The sequence below is a fragment of the Oryx dammah genome, unplaced genomic scaffold (genome assembly GCF_014754425.2).
Source record: "Oryx dammah isolate SB20612 unplaced genomic scaffold, SCBI_Odam_1.1 HiC_scaffold_5, whole genome shotgun sequence".
Taxonomy (NCBI): Eukaryota; Metazoa; Chordata; class Mammalia; order Artiodactyla; family Bovidae; genus Oryx; species Oryx dammah.
This window is the reverse complement of record NW_024070189.1, coordinates 69,402,334-69,426,081: the sequence shown is the minus strand read 5'-3', so window position 1 is coordinate 69,426,081 and position 23,748 is coordinate 69,402,334. Positions and strand designations below refer to the sequence as shown.

Here is a 23,748-nt window from a genome sequence, read left to right as displayed (position 1 = left end):
CTTCATTGACTATGTTAAAGCCGTTGACTGTGTGGATCACAACAAACTGTGAAAAATTCTTAAAGAGATGATAATACCAGACCTCCTTACCTATCTCCTGGGAAACCTGTATGCAGGTCAAGAAGCAACAGTTGGAACAACAGACTGGTTCAAAATTGGGAAAGGGGTAGACAAGGGTGTATATTGTCATCCTGCTTATTTAACTTATATGCAGAGTACATCATGCAAAATGCTGGACTGGATGAAGTACAAGCTGGAATCAAGATTGCTGAGAAAAATATCAATACCCTCAGATACTCAGATGACACCACCCTAAGGGCACAAATTGAAGAAGAACTAAAGAGCCTTTTAATGAAAGCGAAAGAGGAGAGTGTAAAAGCTGGCTTAAGCTCAACATTCAAAAAAGGAAGATCATGGCATCCAGTCCCATCACTTCGTGGCAAATAGAAAGGGGAAAAGTGGAAACAGTGACAGACTTTATTTTCTTAGGCTCCAAAATCACTGCAGAAGGTGACTGTAGCCACAAAATTAAAAGATGCTTGCTCCTTGGAAGAAAAGCTATGGCAAACCTAGACAGCATATTAAAAAGCAGAGATATTACTTTGCTGACAAAGGTCTGTCTAGTCAAAGCTATGATTTTTCCAGTAGTCATGTATGAATGTGAGAGTTGGATCATAGAGAAGGCTGAATGCAGAAGAATTGATGCTTTTGAACTGTGGTGTTGGAGAAGACTCTTGAGAGTCCCTTGGGCTGCAAGGAGAACAAACCATCAATCCTAAAGGAGATCAGCCCTGAATATTCATTTGAAAAATAGATGCTCAAGTTGAAGCTCCAATACTTCAGCCATCTGATGTGAAGAGTTGACCCGTTGGAAAAGACTCTGATGCTGGGAAAGATTGAAGGCAGGAAGAGAAGGGGACGACAAAGGATGAGATGGTTGGATGGCATCACTGACTCAATGGACCTGAGTTTGAGCAAGTTCCAGGAGATGGTGGAGGACAGGGAAGCCTGGTATGCTGCAGTCCATGGCAACACAAAGAGTTGGACGCGACTGAAAACAAGCAAAATCACCCAACTCAGTGAGTGCAAAGTCCCAAACTGAAAGTGGGGTGTGTTAATACCACTTTCATGGGTTAATGCCTCTTGAGAATGAGAATCCAGAGGTGTAAACGTTAAATTTCTCTTCCCTGGAAAAGTGTACCCCTCTGTAACCAGGTAAAGGTGATGACGGGATGTCTTGCACTGGGACATCCTAGACTAGGACTAAATTTACCTCAAAGTAATAAATTTCCGATAGTGAGGAAAAAAAAAAAAACAAACCACCTCAGGATGCTACCAACTTTGTTTCCCCTCAGTTTCAAACTGGAGACCTTTCACCTGTTAGATGAAGGTAATAACTACTACAATACAGAAACGCCTGAGCTTGGTCATCTTTGTGACACTATCGAGTTTTAGGAAAGCTGGTGGGATCAGTGAATATACAGTTCTGTGGTGGGAAAGAATGGCCCCACGACCCGGTCAGTGGAAACACCCGAGGGAGGCCCTGCTCCCATTCTCTCACCGGGAACCATGGGCTCCGAAGCGCCTCACCCACTCTTCTACCCGTACTTCCTTCCGATCCCCGAACGCTTGGTAATGCCCATTACCTGTCCAGGACCAAACACTGTCCACATGAGATATTCTTAGAAAGAAAGGGACAAAGGAAAAGAAGAAAAGGGCTGGTCCGGGGTCTGAACCTGGGACCTCTCGCGTCAGAGGCGAAAACTCCGCGCTCGGGAATGATTGGGTCAGCCCCTGGTATGACGCTATGTGGACTTGTTTATCCACTGAGAAAACCAATTTTTCTTTCTGGCACGCTGAAAATGTTCTGTGCATCTCGGACTCTCTCCCGCCCGACCTATCCCAGTTAGACGATATCCACGTCCGCCGTCCATTCTCGGTATCTCTCGGCCCCTCTGAGATCTCCTGGAATCCAACGAGCGCCTCATTGCTAAGGTTTATCGGGCAGCAGGCAGTGGCACCCTTCCACTGTGGGGACTCTTTTCCCAGTGGAGCCCAAATAAGGCGCAAGTCTGGAGAACTGGAGGCAGGGCACAGAAGCCGGGAGAGCCTGAGGGTCCCTGAAGAGAGTCGGGGACGAGGAGGGGTAGACTAGGCCAGTAGCTGCTGCAGACGAAAGGAAATCTGGATAATCGCTTCCTATCGAGCGCCTGGTAAGGGGGCGGGGCTTTTCTCTATCATTTTATTAAAATGTTTTCTAAAACAACTACTTATTTGCAAAGTATTCCGAAAATATAGGAAAGTGAGAAATGAAAAGCATACATGAGATGACCAGGAACCCCGCTCCTTCAAGGGTGACCGGCAGCGGCAGTTGGTGCACACCCGCCAAAGTTCGCCTCCGTGCCCTCGCGCACACATAGGCGCGGCGCCGAGGCCGCGTGTCCCGGCGATCCGCCCTCGCTGCATTCGGCCGGAATCGTCCCAGAACAGTCTTAGGCCGGGTGAACCGGAGGCCCAGACTGTGCGGGCGCTTTCCTGTTCCAATTCCACTGGGTAACCTAGTTGTGAAAAACGGTTATTCTGATTCCTTGCTAGAAAAATGCACGAAAATCCACTTAGAGTTGACCCCAAAGTGTATTTTTGCGCCACTAGCAGAGAAATCCCCCCACAGAGGTGGCTGCTACAAAACAGCGTGGGAGATGAATGCTGGTAAACCACTCCGGGATGGGGTGGGAGGGTGGCGGAGAGAGTGCTCTTTTTTCCTATTGCCATTCTCTTAGATCTAGCTCAGCGCTCTGCACTGACCTCTCCACTCAGGTGCTCCTCCTCTCGGCCTCTTCCTTGGAGACTACGACGCTCACGCACCTCATCCCCACAAGCTGGGTCTTCCCCTTCTCCATTGCGCATTAGCGGTAGATGGGCTCACCTCTGCTTACCCCCGCGGTGCGTCCTTGGCCCCTTGGCCACTACTGCCTCGGTGTTGTAAGCATTCGCTTGTCTTCTCTATAGAATTATATAAAGAAAAACGCAACAAAAAGAAAGAATCCACATTCGTGATACCTACCTAGACCTAAAGACTACAACTTTGTCACATTCACGTCCAGTCTTAAAAAAAAAAAATAAAAACACCTTTTGGTTTTCCTTTTAACAAACCAAAAGCAGTAATTCATGATGACCTGTCTGATTGATTTATTAATGCCGTGAATGGAAATCAAATGCACAAAATAAGCCTAAATCTTAAGTGAACACTGGGGGCCCTGCCCAATGGGCAGAACGAGGCCCGCTGGCGGTCTTGTGTGCCCGCCCGCCGTGGCCTTCGTAGGCATGACCCATGGCAGGGGTGAGGGTCTTGGCAGAGGCAGGGACGTGATTAATCCCGCCGCGCCATCCGGCGGGTGAGGACCCTCAGAAAAGCCCCGAGTGAGTCGCCAGTCCGCGTGAGGTCTAGCTCGGATCAGCTTTGGAAAATAGAGCCCGGGCCGTATCACCAGAGGAGAAAATACTGCTCGCGGGAACCTGGGTAGACGCCTAGGAGGGGTAAATGAGATAGGTGGGGTGCGTGGCAGAGGAGGGACCCACTTCTCTCCCGTCACACAAGGCAGATCTCATCCAAAGAATCACGCTTTGGGTCAAGAGCCGAATGGACCTGCCCCACACCAGCACGATGGGGCATTTGTGCGGCCCGAACTCCTGGGATTCTTCAACCCTCAAGTGACTACCCTACTGGAAGCCCACCTCATTGAAGAAGCCAGATTTCGGGGACCAAAGGCAGACTTCCCGGGGTCTTAAACACAGCCCACTGTCAACTAAAATAATAAACTCCCAGAGTACGGAGGTGGGTGTGGAGCGTTCACAGGTGCTCCCTGCGCAAGGAAGAAGAACGAATTAGAGAACACGGCAAAGCCCCTGGCCCGAGTGGAGTGACGGGAGGGGAACAAAAAGACTCGCTATGAATTTGCCAAGGCGACGTGCAGAAAGAAGCGAGAGAGGGGTTGCTGGGGAGAAGGCACGCGGAGCCAGCGGAATCTGTGATCGCAAGTCCAAGGGAGCAGTGGGTCTGGTTCTTAAAGAGATAAGGGTAGAGGAGGGGTGGAGGGAGCGATAAGTGGCGGCCACTTGAGGGGCAAAAACAGATCTGCTTAATTTAAGGCTAGCCTTTCAGTATGGCGGAAAGTCTTGGCAAGCGCGTCTTCCCCTCTCCAGAAAAAGAGGGGTGGGGAGAAAAAAAACGCACATAGGCCCCAGCGAGATTTGAACTCGCGACCCCTGGTTTACAAGACCAGTGCTCTAACCCCTGAGCTATGGAGCCAACTGCGATTCTGCACTCTGCGCACGAGCAGTTGATACCGCTATGGTCACCGCGCAGTCGCAGACAGAAGAGCGACGCGAAGAGGCGGGGCCCACGCCCCTCAGCCAGTGACCGCCCCGTCCTGCTGCCGCAGCTGAATCTACAGCATCAGGAAGTGTCAGTGTCACCGACCGAGCCGCAAATCCCGGGAGAAAGTCCAGCGTAGAGGGGACCACGTGGGTGGGCGGAAGCTGGGAAGGATCGGGTGAGGGCGGGGCGCGCTGCGAAAGGGGGTGGGGCCACCAGTGGGCGGAATTGTTGGACGGCCGGGGGCCTTCCGCCTGGCCTGGGGATCAGGGGCGAGACTTGAGTAGAGAGGTCAACTAGTAACTGTGTATGAGAATAGGGTTCAAGGCCGAGGCCCTGAGGGGAAGGCTAAAGGAATGGTGTCAATATGCCTGTCCTGAGAGGAATCCAGCTAGGCTGGTAGAAGAGATGATCAGGAGGGAGAGATTGGTAGAGAATGGTGGGAAAATCAGGTGGTCAGTGTGTTAACGACTGCATCAGGACAGGAGACCCAGATCACTGGGTATCCAGGCCTAAGGAAGTTTCCTAGGTGCCTTCCCGTCTGGATGCTGAGGACCAGTGTGAGGGTCTGGTGTCAAGGATGTGGGTTCTCGTGTCTATCGCAACTTAAAGCAAATTAGGAAAATGCAGCTCTTGCCTGGAAAATCCCATGGATGGAGGAGCCTGGTAGGCTGCAGTCCATGGGATCGCGAAGAGTCAGACACGACTGAGCCACTTCACTTTCACTTTTCACTTTCATGCATTGGAGAAGGAAATGGCAACCCACTCCAATGTTCATGCCTGGAGAATCCCAGGGATGGGGGAGCCTGGTGGGCTGCTGTCTATGGGGTCGCACAGAGTCAGACACAACTGCAGCAACTTAGCAGCAGCAGCAGCAGAAGCCTGTCTTGGACTTTGGGAGAGCTGGGTCCATCATGGCCCCCCAAAGGACCCAGGGAGCAAAGGGCAGAGGTTGAAAGCCCAGGTAAGGGACAGGAACCCTAGCCCAGAAATGGTCAGAAAGTGTGTCTGTAGTTGGTGGAACTTGGTCTAATGGCCCAATCTGTTCTTTGGTGCCTTCAAGGCCAGATGACTTTGATCACTGGGTAGCCAGGCCCAAGGAAGTTCCCTAGGTGCCCTCCTGTCTGGATGCTGAGGACTAGTGTGAGGGTCTGGTGTCAAGGATGTGGGTTCTCATATCAAAGTAGCTCTCAAGGATCCAGGACCAATGAACAGGTGGTGTCAGAAGGAAACCAAATTAGGCCAGTCATTGCTTTCAGAGGTCCAGACATCTCAGAGAGCTTACAATGGTCACAGGATGGAAGAGGAAAATGTATACACAGGCATACTCACACCAGCATTGTGACATCCTAAATCATTGCACCACCCTTGGAGACCAAGAGAGAACATCTCTCTTACCAACCACATGTGATTGTTATGTAGTTGTTACATCTTCAGATATGTATATATCTATCTAGTTATTCTACAAACTCTGATAGACATATAGTCATATTCACAAACATAAAAGCTGAAAATATACACACAGACAGCCAGATCCTACAGGTCAGTGCCCAGACCTGATCCTACAGGCACCTCCACCAGTCACCCTACCTTCTGTGATCCATAATGGGTTGCCATACTTCAGCACAGTTATTAGAGGATAGAAAGGGTAATTGTGACACTCAATCAAAAAGCCATACAAGCCATACAGCCATACATGAGGGCTTGGTGATTTCCCTTGTAGAAATCAGTGTATTCAAATACATGGATTGGGTACAGTGTTCTAGAGCTATACAACATAGGATTTACCCTTTGGGATGCTGCTGTAGGCTGGACTCTTAAATGATACTGTCCCCAGCCTATAGGACACTGGATTCTGATTGTCTGGTGTTATGTGCACTGGGTCTACCTCTAGAACAGTGTCATGCTGGCCTGACCAAAACATCTCTCCTGCAGTCCCTTGTATGCAAAGTGTGCTTGAAGCATCTCAGGGACAGAGCATGGAAACTCCAAGATACTTGTAAGTCAGACTATTTAATTGTCACTGTCCCTGCATGCCAACAATATGTGTAGGACAGAATTAGGTCTGAGACTGGCTTTCATCTAGCTAGGTAGCTAGGTAATGGGGGAAGGAAACCTTTGACCTTCACCTAAATATGGGGTGGCTAATATTAATATTTTACAACAACAAAACAATAATAGGGTGTGACCATACTGACCTAGGTCTGTTCGTACCTAAACCCTATATGCATACTTATAAATGCCCTCTATAAAATTTACATCTACACCCCATTCCTGAGATCTAAGACATATACACACATACACATGTTCTTCACACACATAAACACACATACCAACCTAGTCTGGCAGAAACTTTGCTCACAGCTGCTCTTGCATTCAAACTGGGGGAGTTAAGAATTAGCCAAGGCACCATACAAATGAGCTCACAGTCTGTATTTCCATCCCCTTTTCCAGGAGCATACTAAGCAGTGAACAGCCCACCTCCACCCTCCCAGAAATGCAGCCATACAGAAGCTGGGAAACAATTAGCCAAGGGAATAACACAGGCCAGGGTACAGACTGAGCAGACGTTGAAACCAGGGTCTTCTGCCATTGGCATACATTTGAGAAGCTCCAGGAACTGTCTGTCAGGGGTATGCCTGTGCCCTGCACATTTCCATGCTGGAGTTAATTGCTTCTGTAAAATTATAAGTGCTGTCTCGAGTTTCAAAATTCCATAATCTTTGGTCTCCTTACCCAAGGGAGACTGTACTTTAGCACTTGGAAAGGATTTAGGCAAATGTGAGAATGTGGGACTGTCATTGTGGCCAAGGATATACATATAATCTCATCAGGCTAAGCTGTGTTGAGTGACAGCAATGCCAATAGGCTGTTATCCTGGGCTATTCCTATTGTACATATCAAGGGTCTCTTTCCAGTTCTGGCCTAGACTCTCCTTTGGGCTGGGAATACCATGCTCCTCCCTGAGTAGAGGACTTTGTCAAGCTAGCCAGATCCAGGTTCTGAAGGCAAAGCTGGCAGCTGACAAGAAGGCAAAGCAGAACAGATCATGAAGCTGAGCGGTCTGGGATGAAACTGCCCCCTTGCACAGCCAGGGCTTGGTTTTATTCCATGGAACTAGAGGTCCTGCTGAATTGGGGTAGTGATAGGAAGCACCTCTGATGGAGCTGGGCTCCTCTCATCCACTTCCACCTCCTTACAGTTCATGCCAAATCGTCACCAGGACAACAGGCAAGAGACAGAAGGGAGAGTCCAAGGCCATATATTCCCCTGCTCAATTAACCTTCGTGCCCTTTTCCCCAGTAGCCCAATCTCATGTCTTTGATGTTGTGTTCTGCAGAAGCCCCTCTAAGGCAGCCTGGGGCAACAGTCAGGTTCAGACCCAAAGTGTCCAGGAGGTTCCATCCGAGGGCAATAACCCTTCCCGTGGGCAGCCAGGATTGGGAGGAGTTCACCCTTGACTGGTTTACTCCCTCCGGGAGGCCAGGCAATGACTATCAAGGCCAGATTCTTAAGTAGGTGCCGGTGGAGCAGACAGAGAAAAGAGGAAACACGCGCTCTTGGAAGTTGACGCGGAAGGTATAGATGTGGTGCATGTCCTCTGCAGCGTAGAAGGACACAGCCCCCACCTCCAGGTCCAGGGCGACCCGCACGCGGGACAGGTGCCCACAGCTGAGGGGCGTCCGTTCAGGGCTGGTCACCGCCCAGTACTGCCCGTTGTTGAGCTGCAGCGCCCAGACGCCCTCCTCCGGGGTGAAGGGCGTGAGACCCTTGCGGCGCACGCTCTCACGGGCCACGCCGAAGGCCCAGCCGTCCTTGGAGCCCACTTCCACTTCCCAGTGGTGCCTCCCAGAAGAGAAACCGCAGGAAGCCAGAACTCGTGTGTTGGTGTCGAAGCGGCGCGGGTGGCTGGGCAGGTCCTGGGCTTGTTGTCCAAGGCGCACGCTCTTAAGATCCAAAGAGAGGATGAGGCGGGGGTTGGCCGTGTCGGGGTCCAAGGTCAGCTCCACTGCGGGGGATGGGTGGTTTAGGGGAGGTGGGGAGACAGAGAGAAGACTTCCCATGCAGGCTCCTTGCACAGCCCCCTCGCCCCACTGTCCCCTCAAATAAGTATATGTTGAAATCACACAACTACAGTTTATGGGCTTGATTTGGATCTCAATTCAAACAAATCGATAAATCCAATTTAAAACACTTGTATCATAATTTATGGAAAAGTTTTTCCATAAAGTTTTCTTTGATATTGTATTACCTTTGTGATACTATGTAAAATTTTACTTAAAACATTTATGTATTATTAAACTGTATTTTATAGCAAAAAGACACTTGGGAATTTTGGACACTAGATACTGGAAAGAATCATTAATTTTTTATTTATAACAATGGTTTCCTCTTTATGCTTTTTTAAATGTCTCTTTAGAGACAGCACACTGAGATATATATGAAATTATATATATGAAATCACAGTTATCTATGATTTGCTTCAAAATAATCCAGTGGCAAGAAGTAGGTAGGGATGTTTATGAAAAATACTAGTCATGAGTTGATAATTGCTGAAGGTATATGACAGAGAAGGCAATGGCACCTCACTCCAGTCCTCTTGCCTGGAAAATCCCATGGATGGAGGAGCCTGGAAGGCTGCAGTCCATGGGGTCGCTGAGGGTCAGACATGACTGAGCGACTTCACCTTCACTTTTCACTTTCATGCATGGAGAAGGCAATGGCAACCCACTCCAGTGTTCTTGCCTGGAGAATCCCAGGGACAGGGGAGCCTGGTGGGCTGCTGTCTATGGAACTGCACAGAGTTGGACACGACTGAAGTGACTTAGCAGCAGCAGCAGCAGCAGAAGGTATATGATGAGTACATAATACTTGCTATGCTCTTCTCTCTACTTTAGTGTATGTTTGAAAACTTCTATAATGAAAAGTTAAAATACGCACACTTGCTGTAAGTACTACTATGTTCCAGGTCTGTTCTAGGCCCTGTGAATCCCATAGAGGAATATCTCTGCCCTTCTGCAGCTTCCTTTCTATGGGGAGAAGGAGGAGAGACAATAAATGATAAAGGGATCAGGAGAGCAGGCTGTAATTTCAACTAGACGGGCCAGGAAAGGCCTTACCAAAAATGTGCATATGAGCACAGACATCAAGGAGATGAGAAAGCCAGATAGGTGGCTGTCTGGGGGAAGGGTGTTCCAGGCCCTGGCACAGCCAGTGCAGTGCAAAGGCCCTGAGGTAGCTGCGTGCTCCTGGTGCACTCTAGGAGCAGCAAGCGCATGTGTGACTGCACAGAGTGAACCAGGGGAAGAGTATGCAGTGAGGCTAGATTTCATGAGACCTTGAAGACCAGTGCAAGGACCCCAACCCTTACTGAGTGAGAGGGAGAGGCAGGGCTGTCACAGAGCCTTGAGCAGAGGAGGACATAGTCTGACTCAGTTGGCTTACTAGGTAAGATATGACTTAGCTTAGTCATCAGCATCAGGAATATGTGCCTTCCCCTCCCCACTTTCCCAGTCCACTGGGGTTAGATCCCACTCACCCCAGAACTCTGCAAGAATAATAACTGCTTCCCTTCCTGATTTCAGTCTAACCCCTGACCCAGCACACAACCCCTGTCCCCAGAAGAGGTCTCCATCTGTCTGGGAGTGGGAACAGGGAAGAGAGGTTTGTCCAGGTGACTGACAAGCACTTCCAGATCTAAATACCCCAAGGTGCAGGGCACTCCTCCTCTGGGATGACCCATAGCTTTATAGGCCTATGGGCCCCACTGTGACCTGAAGGAATCATAATTATGAGGATGAGGGAGAAAGGACAGCTGATGGCAGAGTTGCTTAGGTAGATGGGCAGAAGGAACCAACCATGCACAGAGCCCAGAGAGACAGGTACTGTGTCTCCACATTGCCAAATGACAGGTACTCCCTGTCACAACAACCATCGTACCTTTTTCCTCTTTCTCCAGCTCTCCCCGAAGATCCTCTGAAGAGAAGAAACAGAGCAGATTGTGCATGAATGGCGTGGAAAATTTCTATCTGGCAACGACAGCGATACCATCTCTTGACTTGTAAGCTCCACTGACTCACTCACTCCCCGGATAACCTAGAGATGGCAGGCAGGTACCGGGCCAAGCACAGGGGTAGAAAGGGGACCGCAGTCTAACTCTACCTCTCCCACTTCCCCCTCTTTTGTCTGGAGCCATTCTGAGCTGAGCTCTCCTTCCTCATCCTTCTTTCTGCCCCTAATGACCCTCGACTCCATCTGTCTTCAGTTGAAGCTTTGTGTCCTGGGGTAGGGATGGGGGTTCTAAATAAATTGGCCACCACTAACTGCCCGAACCAATCTGGCTTTGAGAGACACACTAGTTCCTGTTTTATCACACAGCTTCTGGAAAGGCACATCCTTAGAACCCTAAACCACCAACACCAGGCCTGCAAGGCCCAGCCCCACACACAGGCCCCTACCTTTGAACTTCTTGAGCAGCCCCTTTAAGACAAAGGTCTTGAGGGAAGCATTCCAGACTTTATTCTTCATCTCAGAAGAGACTGTGGTTGGCTTGGGGGCAGGCACATTGCTGCACCTGCAGGACAAGGACCCTGAAGAAGGCCCACAACCACTGTCCCACTCCCACTGGGCTTGACAATTAGAATAGTGAGGTCCTCTGGGTAAAGAAAGGTGAAAAGAAGAGCCTGACCCTGTGCCGAATACCAGGCCAGGCAGGCAGATGTTTGCCTCAGAAAGTACTCAGGTAAGTTGGTGAGGGGAACAGGTGAGAAGTCAGGATGGGGAGTGACAAGAGGAAGCACAGTAGAAGAGAAGAGCCACCTTAGAGAGGCCTCAGGTATTGTTAGGTCCACTCACCTGCTTAGTGTGTTTTTGAATTCCTGGAAGGAAAGTGAGAGAAAACCAAATCAGCATTCATCTTTGAGAAAATAAAACTGGTTCCTTGCCCTGCTTCCAGAGGAATAAGCAATACAGAGATGCATTACCCCCCACACACACTGCTTGCATGGGCCCCATGTGGCAACAGCTTCTTCATACGGCAGACCACTGCCTGTCTCATCAACAAGGTAAACCCCTCAACCCTGCCCACACCTCTGCAATTGCTTCCATCATTACAGAATCGTCACTGGAGACAAGTGCCAGGACTCAACGCTGCTTCTGCTTTTAAAATCGCCTAAGAAAACTGCTGGGGCTTCTCTAGAGGCTGGTAAAGAATCTGCCTAAAATGCCAGAGACCTGAGTTCAATCCCTGGGTAGGGAAGATCCCCTGGAGAAGGAAATGGCAACCCACTCTAGTATTCTTGCCTGTACAGAAGAACCTGGCTGGCTATAGTCCATGGGATTGCAAAGAGTTGGACATCACTGAGTGACTAACACTTTCAAGACAACTGACAGCTCCTATGCAACAACTGGTCACTCAGATCAGTGCTAGTTTTCCCCATATATTATTATTTTTCTTCTTTTTTATTTTTTAAATTATGAAAGTATGATAACACATTTACCAGAGACTTGGAAAATACAGAACAAAGTTACATACAGTTCCACTATATATCACAATTATTTTTTAAGTAGATAAGATTTTTAGTTGAAGTTTCAATATCAGACTCTCAAAAATTAATAAAATGAATAGACAGATAAGTAGAAGGATATAATAGATCTGAAAAGCACTGTGAACCAATCCAACATAATTAAGATTTATACAATTTTTACACAACAGCAAGATACAAATTCTATTCAAGTTCTCATAGACTATAAACCAGGAAACATTGGAACATATCCAGGGACATAAAGTGTTAGTTGCTCAGTCATGTCCATAAAACAAGGTGAAAAAAATTCTTAGAACAGTGCCTTTTAAATGACCATTCTTTTTTTTGAGGGGGGGGGGGCGCTGCATGGCTTGTGGGATCTTATTTCCCTGATCTGTGTGAAAGCACGAGTCCTAACTACCAGGGAACTCCCTTAAATGACCTCTCTTGATCCATTTGTCCATTTGTGACTTGTGAAGTTTAATTAGTGGATTGTGACTATTTATTTTAGAAGGACATATGATAGAATAGAAAACATCAAAGTGCATCACATGTAGTACAGGTGTTATTTTCTGAGACTTTTTTCACACACATATATAATAGAATGCATTGTAAGATATACTATTGTGGATCATGGTCAAGAAGAATTTTAATCACATCCTTTTAGACTGCTAACCCCAGGAAAATCAGGGCTTTTCTCTTCAGTACCCTTTGGCTCCAGATTGTGTGATTCTACTAAACCAATTCTGTTTTCGCTGCTGTTTCCTCATTTGAAAAGTGGGAGGGATAAATTCAAACCTCCTGCCTTAAAATTAATGACTCATACCCCTGGCCAAGCCAGACTCACCTGGAGAAAGTCAAGATCAGGCTTGCAAGTTGTCTCCTGGATCTGACTGCTGAGCTTGGAGAGCTGGGCAATCTCATCCCCAAGCTGGGCCAAGTTCTCATTCTGCTTCTGTGTCACCTCCCGGGACAGCTCCTCCAGGCGGCCTAGGAGCCGACCCTCCTGCTCCACCAGGAAGGCCCGCAGAGCCTGGAACTCCGCCCCTACCTTCTCTTGCTCAGCTGCCATCTGCTTCTGGCTCAGGAGAAGTGAAGTTGAAGAAGGCAAAGGATGTGGTCATTGATGGGTCATCGATCCCATCCCATTTGGATGGGAGCCTCTGTGCCATCTCACAGGACAGGGTCCATCTCCCTCAGTGTTCAGGGGTCAGAGACTCATGTACACATACCCACCGTGCACACACTCTAGTTTAAGTATCGCAGTTCCGAGCATGCAGTAGCCTCAATATGTGCTTTCCCTTCCCCTGTCACAGTTGTGCCCATGTGTCACTTTAGACCTGGGCTCTCCCATCAACCTAGGACAACTTCAAAGTCACTCCAGAACCACCCAGGGCTGCAGTTTCCTCATTTGAAAAATGCAAGGGATAAATCAGTGCCTTCTGTAGTTACTGTAAAAATTAAGCTGAGGTCCCCAAACACATTTATTTTGTGTTAAAAACAAGACAACAGGCTCCAAATGGAGTCACTTATACTAAGCCTCATGTCACCAAACCGAGACCTAATTACAGTTTCAGCTCTCCTAGAAATATTAACCAGTCCATTCTGAAGGAGATCAACCCTGGGATTTCTTTGGAAGGAATGATGCTAAAGCTGAAACTCCAGTACTTTGGCCAGCTCACACGAAGAGTTGACTCATTGGAAAAGACTCTGATGCTGGGAGAGATTGGGGGCAGGAGGAGAAGGGGACGACCGAGGATGAGATGGCTGGATGGCATCATGGACTCGATGGGCGTGAGTCTGAGTGAACTCCGGGAGTTGGTGATGGACAGGGAGGCTTGGCATGCTGCGATTCATGGGGTCGCAAAGAGTCGGACACGACTGAGCGACTGAATTGAACTGAACTGAACTGAGAAATATTATCTTAAACCATCCTATAAGGAATGGCCTCCTCAACGTTTGTTTAGTAACCTGTCTGATAAAACCATGCCAGCCACTACAAGGAAAGCAATTTTGCAGTAGCCAACCCACTTTTCTGTGTGTGTGACCAAATTTATGATCTTTATTCTGTGGAAATCCAAACACATTATGGTTTCAAGTTACTAGAGTTGGAAAGTTGGAAAACATTAAAGTTGCAGAGTTGGAAAGCACCTTTTATAGCACACAGTGAGGTCTCAAACGTAACGCTGTTGAACTCTTCTCACTTCTATTTAGTTCAACATTTTTGGCGATGATTTACAAGGCAACTTTAAGGTGTGACTTTGAAGCAAAACCTTTGTGGAGCTGGGGGTGCCAGTGAAAATTCGTTTTAAGACATAGAAACTTAAAATGAACCAACAATGTCACAGAAACTTAAAGTGAACCAACAATGTCACTGGCTGTCAGACGGACAAGCCAACATAGTACCCTAAGTCATTGTTAGGCTGCAAGGCTGAAGCAAGGTATGGAGAAATAGTGTCAAGTCTCACATTTAAAGAAGCATATTCAGTGTTAAAACATCTACTGATAGAGTATCAAAATTGCAAAACTGGAAGTAAATTTTAAATAACTCCACTTTCACAGCTTTTTGTTTTTTGTGTTTTTGGCCACATGGCATGTGGGATCTTAGTCCCCTGAGTAGGGATTGAACCCATGCCCTTGCAGTTGTAGCCAGGGAAGTCCCTCAAAGCACTTCTGATATTTAAATTCCCTCTCTAATCAGACACCCAAGTCACTTTAGGATCATAAATCATGTTGATGAATCAGTTTATAAGCCCTTAGTAGGGCTGACTAAGGCCCCACAGGCAGCAAAGACAGTTCTTACTCAGAATATGTGTCAGTTTCAGCCAAGAGAAAATGCTGTCCCTTCCAGGGTGGAAGAGGTCCAAGGCAATCCATCTGCTACCAAGTAACTGGTTTCCTTCAAGGATGATGCTGTATCAGGCCTCCACATTGCTTCTGTTGCTGCCAGGCTGAATATTGTGTGGATCACAACAAACTCTGGAAAACTTTTAAAGAGATGGGAATACCAGACCACCTTTCCTGCCACATGAGAAATCCATATGCAGGTCAAGAATCAACAGTTAGAACCGTACGTGGAACAATGGACTGGTTCCAAATTGGGAAAGGAGTACATCAAGGCTGTATATTGTCACCCTGCTTATTTAACTTCTATGCAGAGTACATCAGCCAAAACACTGGGCTGGATGAATCACACGCTAAAATCAAGACTGCTGAGAGAAATATCAAACTCAGATATGCAGTTGATACCACTCTAATGACAGAAAATGAAGAGGATCTAAAGAGCCTCTTGATGAGGGTGAGAGAGGAGAGTGAAAAAGCTGGCTTGAAACTCAACATTCAAAAAACGAAGATCATGACATCCGGTCCCATCACTTCATGGCAAATAGAGGGGTAAAAAGTGGAAATCAGATTTTATTTTCTTGGGCTCCAAGTTCACTACAGATGGTAACTCCAGCCATAAAATCAAAAGACACTTGCTCCTTGGAAGGAAAGCTATGACAAACCTAGACAGTGTAGTAAAAAGCAGAGACATCACTTTGCTGACAAAGTGATAGCCGTTTAGTCAAAGCTATGGTTTTTCCAGTAGTCATGTATGGATGTGAGAGTTGAAACATAAAGAAGGCTAAGCACTGAAGAATTGATGCTTTTGAATTGTGGTGATGGAGAAGATTCTTGCGTTCCTTGGACTGCAAGGAGATAAAACTTGTCAATCCTAAAATAAATTAATCCTGAATATTCATTGGAAGGACGGATACTCAAACTGAAATTCCAATACTTTGGCCACCTGATGTGAAGAGCCGATTCATTGGAAAATTGAAGGCAAAAGGAGAAGAGGGTGGCAGAGGATAAGATGGTTATATAGCATCACTGACTCAACGGACGTGAGTTTGGGCGGACTCTAGCAGATGGTGAAGGAAGCCTGTTGTGCTACAGTCCTTGGGGTCGAAAAGAGTTGGATGGGACTTAGCGACTGAACAAAACAGCAAAGAAAGAAGAAAGTGAAATCAATGCCAGTGATCAGAGGTAACAGCATATCCACAAGACCTAAGTAAGAATATGCTGTGTGCAAGCTTTATATTCTATTCTTTCCATTACTACTATTCACGGGATTTTCTCCCCCTGTGTTTTTAGACCCAGACTCTCGCCCCAATCCTCTTGATTCTTTACACAAACACATGGGAGGGACTCTGTGTGATATCACAAGTGGGGCCTCTCGTGGCCAGTGAGAAGAATCCCATCCCTCCAGGACAAGCTCAAATGTCAAAGTTCCTTTTCCCTGAAAATGTTATGGGAGGAAAGAGTAGCTAGAAGAGCAGACTGTAAGTGAGTTCTGAAGTCAGGCGACCCGGGGTTCAGGTCACTGCTGCCTAGTCTTCAGGATGTTGGGCAAACAGGCAGCAGCAACACAGGGCACTTTACAGGTATCAGCTCCCTCAGTGGTGACAACCACCCAATGGCACAGATATACTCTCATCCCAATTTACAAATGGGGAGACGAAGACAGAGAGGTGAATTACCAGGAAGCAGGAAGTCAGGATTCTAATCCAGGGAGTCTGACCTCAAAGTCCAAGCTTCTTACACAATAACGCAAGTAGAAATAACACAACTGTAACAATATTTGCCAAAATACTCTAAATCATGGTTTCCAGCCTGGGCGCTATTGACATTTGAGGCTAGATAATTATTTGTTGTGGAGGGCTTTGTCCTATGCTTTGCAGGATGTTTAAGCAGTACCCTGGCCTCTACCAGTAAACACCAGTAGCACCTCTGTCCCAGTGTTGACAACCAAAAATATCTCCAGGAGTTGCCAAATGTTCCCTGGGGCCCAAAATTGCCACCAGTTGAGAACCACTTCTCTAAATAGTAAGAGCATTTTCAAATAAAAATGTTCTTTCTCTTTGTTCTCATGGCAGCAATAATTGTTTCATTAAGCAGGTATTTTGCAGTTATAAAGAATGTATGGGCCAGAGAGGGGTTGGCTGGGTGGGTGTAGGACAAAGTAGAAAGTGCTAAGCAAGGTCATGGGATGTAAGATCAGAGACCATGAAGCTGCCCAAGCTGGAGAAGGCCCTCTGGTCATAGATGTACAGCAATGGCCAAAGAGCCACACGTTTATTCCTTTTTCCAGCAGAGAGGGTGGAGGTGCGGAGGGGTGAGTTCTTCCTTATGGAGGGAAGTGAATGTTCAGAAGAGAAGGCCTGAGGTGTGCACGGGATGCAAGTGTACCCGATGCAGTTCAGGATCAGGAAAGAACACTGGGACATCTATACACATGCCTCCCTTCACCCCACCTCTCCTCCCTTTAAGGATAGAGGGGTCCTCAGATTCCTCTCCCTCCATTTTCCAAATTCACAACTAGACAGTCCTGCGCTAACAAGCAGTAACTGAATTTTCGAGATAGAAAATAACAGTGACCCACATTTTCCCACCTTAAACAAAATGAACCCCATTTCATTTTCCTGTTTCACTTCAAGGAAGACAAAATACCACCCCAAGCTCTGGGCACCGGGGTGCTGGCACAGTCAGCTGCTGAAAACCCAAGTCCCCAAACCTTCTGCCCTCTACTGGGTGGGGAACAGCTCTGCCATCCCCTCCTCCACCCCCAACCCCCTCTCTCCTAGCCTCAATTTCAAAATCTAACATTTAAAAATGAAAAAAAGTTTCTTTCATAACTCCTTTGGTGGTAAATCTTGCCCTAAGACTGACAGAAGGCTACTTATTTTCTGTTCATATGTTTCTCTACAGGAATATTAATGTATTCAATTACAAGATGCTCCACAGACCCTAACTGAGGTGTTATGTCATATTAGGGGGACTATACTTCCTGATTCACTGGGACAGTTCCAGTTTAAGCCAGATGTTCAAAAATAATTGTTTTAGCTACCCCCTTTACTCTCAAAAGCTCTGGTTACATAATAAATTATATGGTCACACTATATGATATGCATACCATTATATTTCCAAAAAGAGAAATGCAAAAAAGCAAAATGGCTGTCTCAGGAGGCCTTAGAAATATCTGGAAAAGAAGAGAAGCAAACAGCAAAGGAGAAAAGGAAAGATATACTCATCTGAATGCAGAGTTCCAAAGAATAGCAAGGAGAGATAAGAAAGCCTTCCTCAGTGATCAGTGCAAAGAAATAGAGGAAAACAATAGAATGGGAAAGACTAGAGATCTCTTCAAGAACATTAGAGATACCAAGGGAACATTTCATCCAAAGATGGGCACCACAAAGGACAGAAATGGTATGGACCTAAGAGAAGCAGACAATATTGAGAACAGGTGGCAAGAATACACAGAAGTGTACAAAAAAGATCTTCATGACCCAGATAATCACGATGGTGTGATCACTCACCTAGAGCCAGACATTCTGGAATATGAAGTCAAGTGGGCCTTAGAAAGCATCACTACAAACAAAGCTAGTGGAGGTGATGGAATTCCAGTTGAGATATTTCATATCCTAAAAGATGATGCTGTGAAGGTGCTGTACTCAATATGCCAGCAAATTTGGAAAACTCAGCAGTGGCCACAGGACTGGAAAAGGTCAGTTTTCATTCCAATCCCAAAGAAAGGCAACGCCAAAGAATGCTCAAACTACCGCACAATTGTACTCATCTCACATGCTAGTAAAGTAATGCTCAAAATTCTCCAAGCCAGGCTTGAACAATACATGAACCGTGAACTTCCCGATGTTCAAGCTGGTTTTAGAAAAGGCAGAGGAACCGGAGATTGAATTTCCAACATCTGTTGGATCATGGAAAAAGCAAGAGAGTTCCAGAAAAACATCTGTTTCTCCTTTATTAACTATGCCAAAGCCTTTGACTGTGTGGATCACAATAAACTGCGGAAAATTCTGAAAGAGATGGGAATACCAGACCACCTGACCTGCCTCTTGAGAAATCTGTATGCAGGTCAGGAAGCAACAGTTAGAACTGGACATGGAACAACAGGCTGGTTCCAAATAGGAAAAGGAGTACGTCGAGGCTGTATATTGTCACCCTGCTTATTTAACTTATATGCAGAGTACATCATGAGAAATGCTGGACTGGAAGAGACACAAGCTGGAATCAAGATTGCAGGGAGAAATATCAATAACCTCAGATAGGCAGATGACACCACCCTTGTGGCAGGAAGTGAAGAAGAACTAAAGAGCCTCTTGATGAAAGTGAAAGAGGAGAGTGAAAAAGTTGGCTTAAAGCTCAACATTCAGAAAACGAAGATCATGGCATCCAGTCCCATCACTTCATGGCAAATAGATGAGGAAACAGTGGAAACAGTGTCAGACTTTATTTTGGGGGGCTCCAAAATCACAGCAGATGGTGATGGCAGCCATGAAATTAAAAGATGCTTACTTCCTGGAAGGAAAGTTATGACCAACCTAGACAGCATATTAAAAAGCAGAGACATTACTTTGTCAACAAAGGTCCATCTAGTCAAGGCTATGGTTTTTCCAGTAGTCGTGTATGGATGTGAGAGTTGGACTATAAAGAAAGCTGAGCGCTGAAGAATTGATGCTTTTGAACTGTGGTGTTAAAGAAGATTCTTGAGAGTCCCTTGGACTGCAAGGAGATCCAACCAATCCATCCTAAAGGAGATCAGTCCTGAGTGTTCGTTGGATGGACTGATGTTGAAGCTGAAACTCTGATACTTTGGCCACCTGATGTGAAGCGCTGACTCATTTGAAATGCCCCTGATGCTGGGAAAGATTGAGGGCAGGAGGAGAAGGGGACGGCAGAGGATGAGACGGTTGGATGGCATCACCATCTCACCAGAGATGAGTTAGGGTAAACTCTGGGAGTCGGTGATGCACAGGGTGGACTGGTGTGCTGCAATCCATGGGGTCATAAAGAGTCGGACATGACTGAGCGACTGAACTGAACTGATATTTCTAAAATCCACCTCTGTTCCACAGGCACACACTTCAAATCCAGAGTGGTAGGCAGCCCTCTGTTGTCGGCCTGGGGCACCGGGTTGGGGGAGGGGGAGCCAACCTGGGGGTTGCCATTCTCACCAGGAGCTCCTTGCTCTCCTTCTCTTCTGTGGAACGAAAGGCCTCATAGTCCTCCAAATCCTTCTTCAAGACCTTCAGCCTGGACTCCAGAAGCTCCTGCAGGAGGGTGAGAAGGAAGACATTGTGGGGAGAAGATTCTGGAAACCTCCACATGGGCCTTCCTGAAACCACCCAGAAGAATGTGAAGGCCCTGTTCACTGAGGCGGAGGAGGCAGGATTGAAGTTGGGATGGATGCAGCCTACACAGGCTGCACTTAAGGGTACAGGGCAACTGCAAGCTGATTCCAAAGACCTCAGGGTCTCCGGTCCTCAAGATTATCTGTGCACAATCTAGGCTGAAATCCAAGCACTCCAGCTGCCCAGTCTGCCTAGTCCTCTTTTCTGCTCTCCTCACCAGCATCAGAAAGCCATCTGGGTAGGAGGGCTGGAGCAGAGTCAGAGCAAAGAAAGACCGAGGACTGTGCCGCAGGCCTCCTAGTGCACACCCCAGCAAGTTGGCAGGAAAGGGAGGCGGCAGGCACGGGAGAATCCCAGGCGGCTCTTGGCACTCTACTCAACTCTAGATCCACTCACCCCCTTAGCCCAACCTCCTGGGAAGGTCGTCTCACTTGACCACAAGAGATGAGAGAACATTGAACAGAGCTATGCCCGTGGTAAGGGTTGATAGTAGGGGTAGCAGATGTGGGGGTGTGAAGGAGGCACTAGGAGAAGCCAGGGACCGACAGAAAATCGCCAGATCTGTGGGCTATCATGCAGTGGGTCCAGTATGGGCCCAAAGGAAGTGATAGTGGCGTGGGAGGCTGGTGACAGAGGGAGAGCCGCGTTGAGTCCCGAAGCTAATGCCAGGCAGCATGGGATAGGACACAAAAAGCAGGGGCTCACTTGGGCCTTCCTGCGTGCGCGGGAATGTAGAACCGGGACTGGAGGTCCCGAGAACCCTCATGGGTGGGGACGACGCTCACCTTAGCCTCCTGAACCGCCTCGTCCAGCGGCAACACGGCGTGAGCGCGGTGCTCGCGGGCGCGGTCGCACACCACGCAAATGGCCCGTCCATCGTCCTGGCAGTAGAGCTTGAGCGGTTCGCCGTGCTGCGCGCACCCGGCCGCCACAGCTTCCGGAGGCCCGCGTTCTCCTGGCGCTCCGGCCGGCAGGCTGAAACGCCGCAGCAATGTGGCCACCGCGGCCAGCTGCCGGTTGGGCCGCAGCTGGCTGGGGCGCGCGGGCTCGCGACACTGCGGGCAGGGCAGCGAGAAGGACAGCGTGTGGGACACGGCGGTGGCCCTCGTTCCCGGGCGCTCCCAGCAGCGCGCGATGCAGGCGCGGCAGAAGCTGTGGCCGCACTCGACGGACACTGGCTCGCGAAAGAGCTCCAGGCAGATGGAGCAGGTCGCCTCTCCTTGCAGCTCTGCTGCCAGCGCCAGCGCCTCGGCCCCGGCGCCTGGGCCAGTCCGCGGCCCTACTGCCGCCATGCGCGCCCCCAGCTCACCGAAGTCTGGCGGCGCTGGGGAAGTTGCCGGAGCCGACAGTGCGCGGCCGGGGCGGGAGTCCGAGCGGCCGCTGAAAGAGGAAAGGCGGGGCTGACGCCGGCTGGCAGAGACTAGAGCTGAGTGCTCCAGGCTGAGAAACGCTAGAGGAGGGTGCGTCTTGACAACTGGCGGAGTAGCACAGGTCCAGGGGGTCTAAAGCGCGGGCCAGTGCCTTGCATTCCCGCTCTGAGCCCCCTCAATACCCCGCCTTGGCCAGCGGCCTCGGAGGTCTCGCGGCCCTCTCTCTCGTCTCCCCCTTATCTCAGCTCTAACGCTAGCCTACGCTGTCCAAGCCTGACTCCGTCAGCCGTGAGAAACGGGCCGGGACAGGTGGAAGCACACGCCCACCTGGGCGCCACTCCCAGTTGCTGCCCGAGGCCGACCCAGCACAGCCCGAGGGTCTGGCGCCCGACCACAGTGTCGGGTTCCCGAAGCACAGGTTTGTCCGGCCCTGTACTAAGTTAAATTTAGAGTCTGGAACCTGGCTTTTGCTCCTACCCCCACCCCCATGAGTGGCCTTTTATCCACTTTTGTAGCTACCTTTCTTGCATTTGTGTCCTCCCCTGCCCATTTATTCTTTATTTTTGTTTTTTTTTTTAATGCAAGTAATACACTTATAATCAATCTCCCCGCTTTATTCGGTGTTATCCTCCTCCCCTAAAAAAAACAACTCAATCCTCTATTGTCTCTTTAGCTTTATTTGTACAGCTCTCTGCAACTCTTCTGGAGCTGCCAATAATATTTGCTCACACCCGGTCTCCCCTCAGGGGCTTCCCTGGTGGCTCAGACCGTAAAGAGTTTGCTCGCAATTCGAAAACTCGGGTTTGATCCCTGGATAGGGTAGATCCCCTGGAGAAGAGAATGGCTACCCACTCCAATATTCTTCCCTGGAGAATTCCATGGACAGTCCCTGAGGTCACAATGAGTCGGACACAACTGAGCGATTAATACACACACGTCTCTCATCACTCCCTCTGGAGGGCACTCTAAGCAGATTTTCTTCCTCAGCCTCCTCAGAAACCGCTCTTGTCAAGGTGACCGGTGACCACAGCGATCATAACCCAAAGGTGAAAGCAGGCGGCTTCTTAGGCTTTACCTCCTCTCTCCTCGGATGCTTCCTCCTTCTGGCACCATCCCTTCCTTCCGGGGTACTGTACTCCCTGGCTTTTCTCCCGCTTCCACGGCCTCCTACCATATTCTTGGTCACCAGGGTTGTTTCCTCTTCCTCTCCCTGCCCTTGCTTGGTCCTTGGACTTTCTGTCTACGCTCACTTCCTTGTGATCTCTTCCACTTTCTTGCTTGAAAGACTTTCTCCCTGCTCCACAGACAAATCTCCAGCCCAACTCTTCCTAGGATGCCTGGCTCCCACAGCCAGCTCACTGGGCAGCATCTCCACATGAAGCGTTCTAAGGGAGAGTTACACACTCGTCACATCCACAACGCACTTCTGTCTGCCCCTCCACCTGCTCTTCCCACAGCCTTCCCCACTACACTCCATTTAACAGCAACTCCATCCATCCAGGTGCTCAGGCCCAAATCGGTGAGTCTTCTGAGGCTCCCCAAGAGAGGGGGAATGCACAGGACCCACCCCTAGTCCTCAGCGTCTCTTCAATTCTTCCACGGCAACATCACCTAGAATTTGATGATCACATTTCTTTCCCCTTCTGTCCCTCTCCCATCCTATCTTCTCCATCCAGCTGTGAGAACAATCCCGTTAAAATGTCAAGTCAGATAGGGGCCCTCCTTTCCTCAAATTCTCCCGTGGCTCCCACCTCTCTCAGAGTAAAAGTTGAAGTCTTCACACTGTCTAAAGGCACTATCCAGTCTTTCTCTCCATCCCCTGCATACAAAGTGATAGGAGATGCATCCCCTCGCCTCCTGTCACTCTTCCCTGCTGCATGGATCCTCTTGTTATTCCTGCAATAAGGCATCACAAAGCTCCTACCTCAGGGCCTTTAAACTGGCTCTCACCTTTACTTGGACCTCTTTTTTCACAGACACTTTCATGGCTCACATTCCGTCTCCTTTCAACCCTTTTCTTCAAATGTCACCTTCTCAGAATCACACTTTCCTCCATTCTCTCCCTCAAGGCTGGCTCTATTTTCTCTTTAGCACTCAACCTCCTCTGAAACCAGAGCTGATAGATGCAATGAACTATGTTAGTTTTGCTTATGGCTGAACTCCCAGTTTTCTACAGCAGTTCTAGGTACACAACAGAGCTTGATAAACTTTTTTGGGTTCAATTAATTTAAATATGGCTCAAAATTCAGATGTAGAGAGCATTTAACAGTGAAAAACTTTGCCCATTGCCT

At 48.4% G+C, this 23,748-nt stretch overlaps 1 protein-coding gene and 1 non-coding gene across 3 annotated transcripts; both read right to left on the bottom strand.

Moving 5' to 3' along the window:
• Nucleotides 1–4,236: 4,236 nt before the first annotated feature.
• On the bottom strand, nt 4,237–4,309 carry TRNAT-UGU. The gene has a single exon. It is a non-coding gene; the product is annotated as a tRNA-Thr (tRNA).
• Nucleotides 4,310–6,793: 2,484 nt separating this feature from the next.
• Nucleotides 6,794–21,753, bottom strand: TRIM7 (tripartite motif containing 7). 2 transcript variants are annotated; one of them, XM_040240375.1, is made up of 8 exons: nt 20,873–21,753; nt 19,911–20,006; nt 12,746–12,976; nt 11,231–11,253; nt 10,834–10,949; nt 10,316–10,351; nt 9,317–9,405; nt 8,291–8,384 (listed from the first exon to the last, which is right to left on the bottom strand). In XM_040240375.1, the coding sequence occupies exons 1-8, from the start codon at nt 21,377–21,379 to the stop codon at nt 8,376–8,378; spliced, it is 1,107 nt and encodes a 368-aa protein (XP_040096309.1). In that variant the 5' UTR covers nt 21,380–21,753; the 3' UTR covers nt 8,291–8,375. The 2 variants fall into 2 exon arrangements, with proteins under 2 accessions (XP_040096308.1, XP_040096309.1); XM_040240374.1 differs by lacking the exon at nt 9,317–9,405 and having other exon boundaries at nt 6,794–8,384; nt 20,873–21,750.
• Between the last annotated feature and the right edge of the window lie 1,995 nt (nt 21,754–23,748).

Bases quoted from the DNA above. Each gene is read 5' to 3' on its own strand.
- TRIM7 (XM_040240374.1), bottom strand. From the start codon at position 21,379: ATGGCGGCAGTAGGGCCGCGGACTGGCCCAGGCGCCGGGGCCGAGGCG. The intron at 11,254-12,745 runs GTGAGTCTGGCT...CTTTCCTTCCAG, and splicing joins CTGATCTTGACTTTCTCCAG to GAATTCAAAAACACACTAAG. The intron at 10,352-10,833 runs GTAGGGGCCTGT...TCTTCTCTTCAG, and splicing joins GCTGCTCAAGAAGTTCAAAG to AGGATCTTCGGGGAGAGCTG.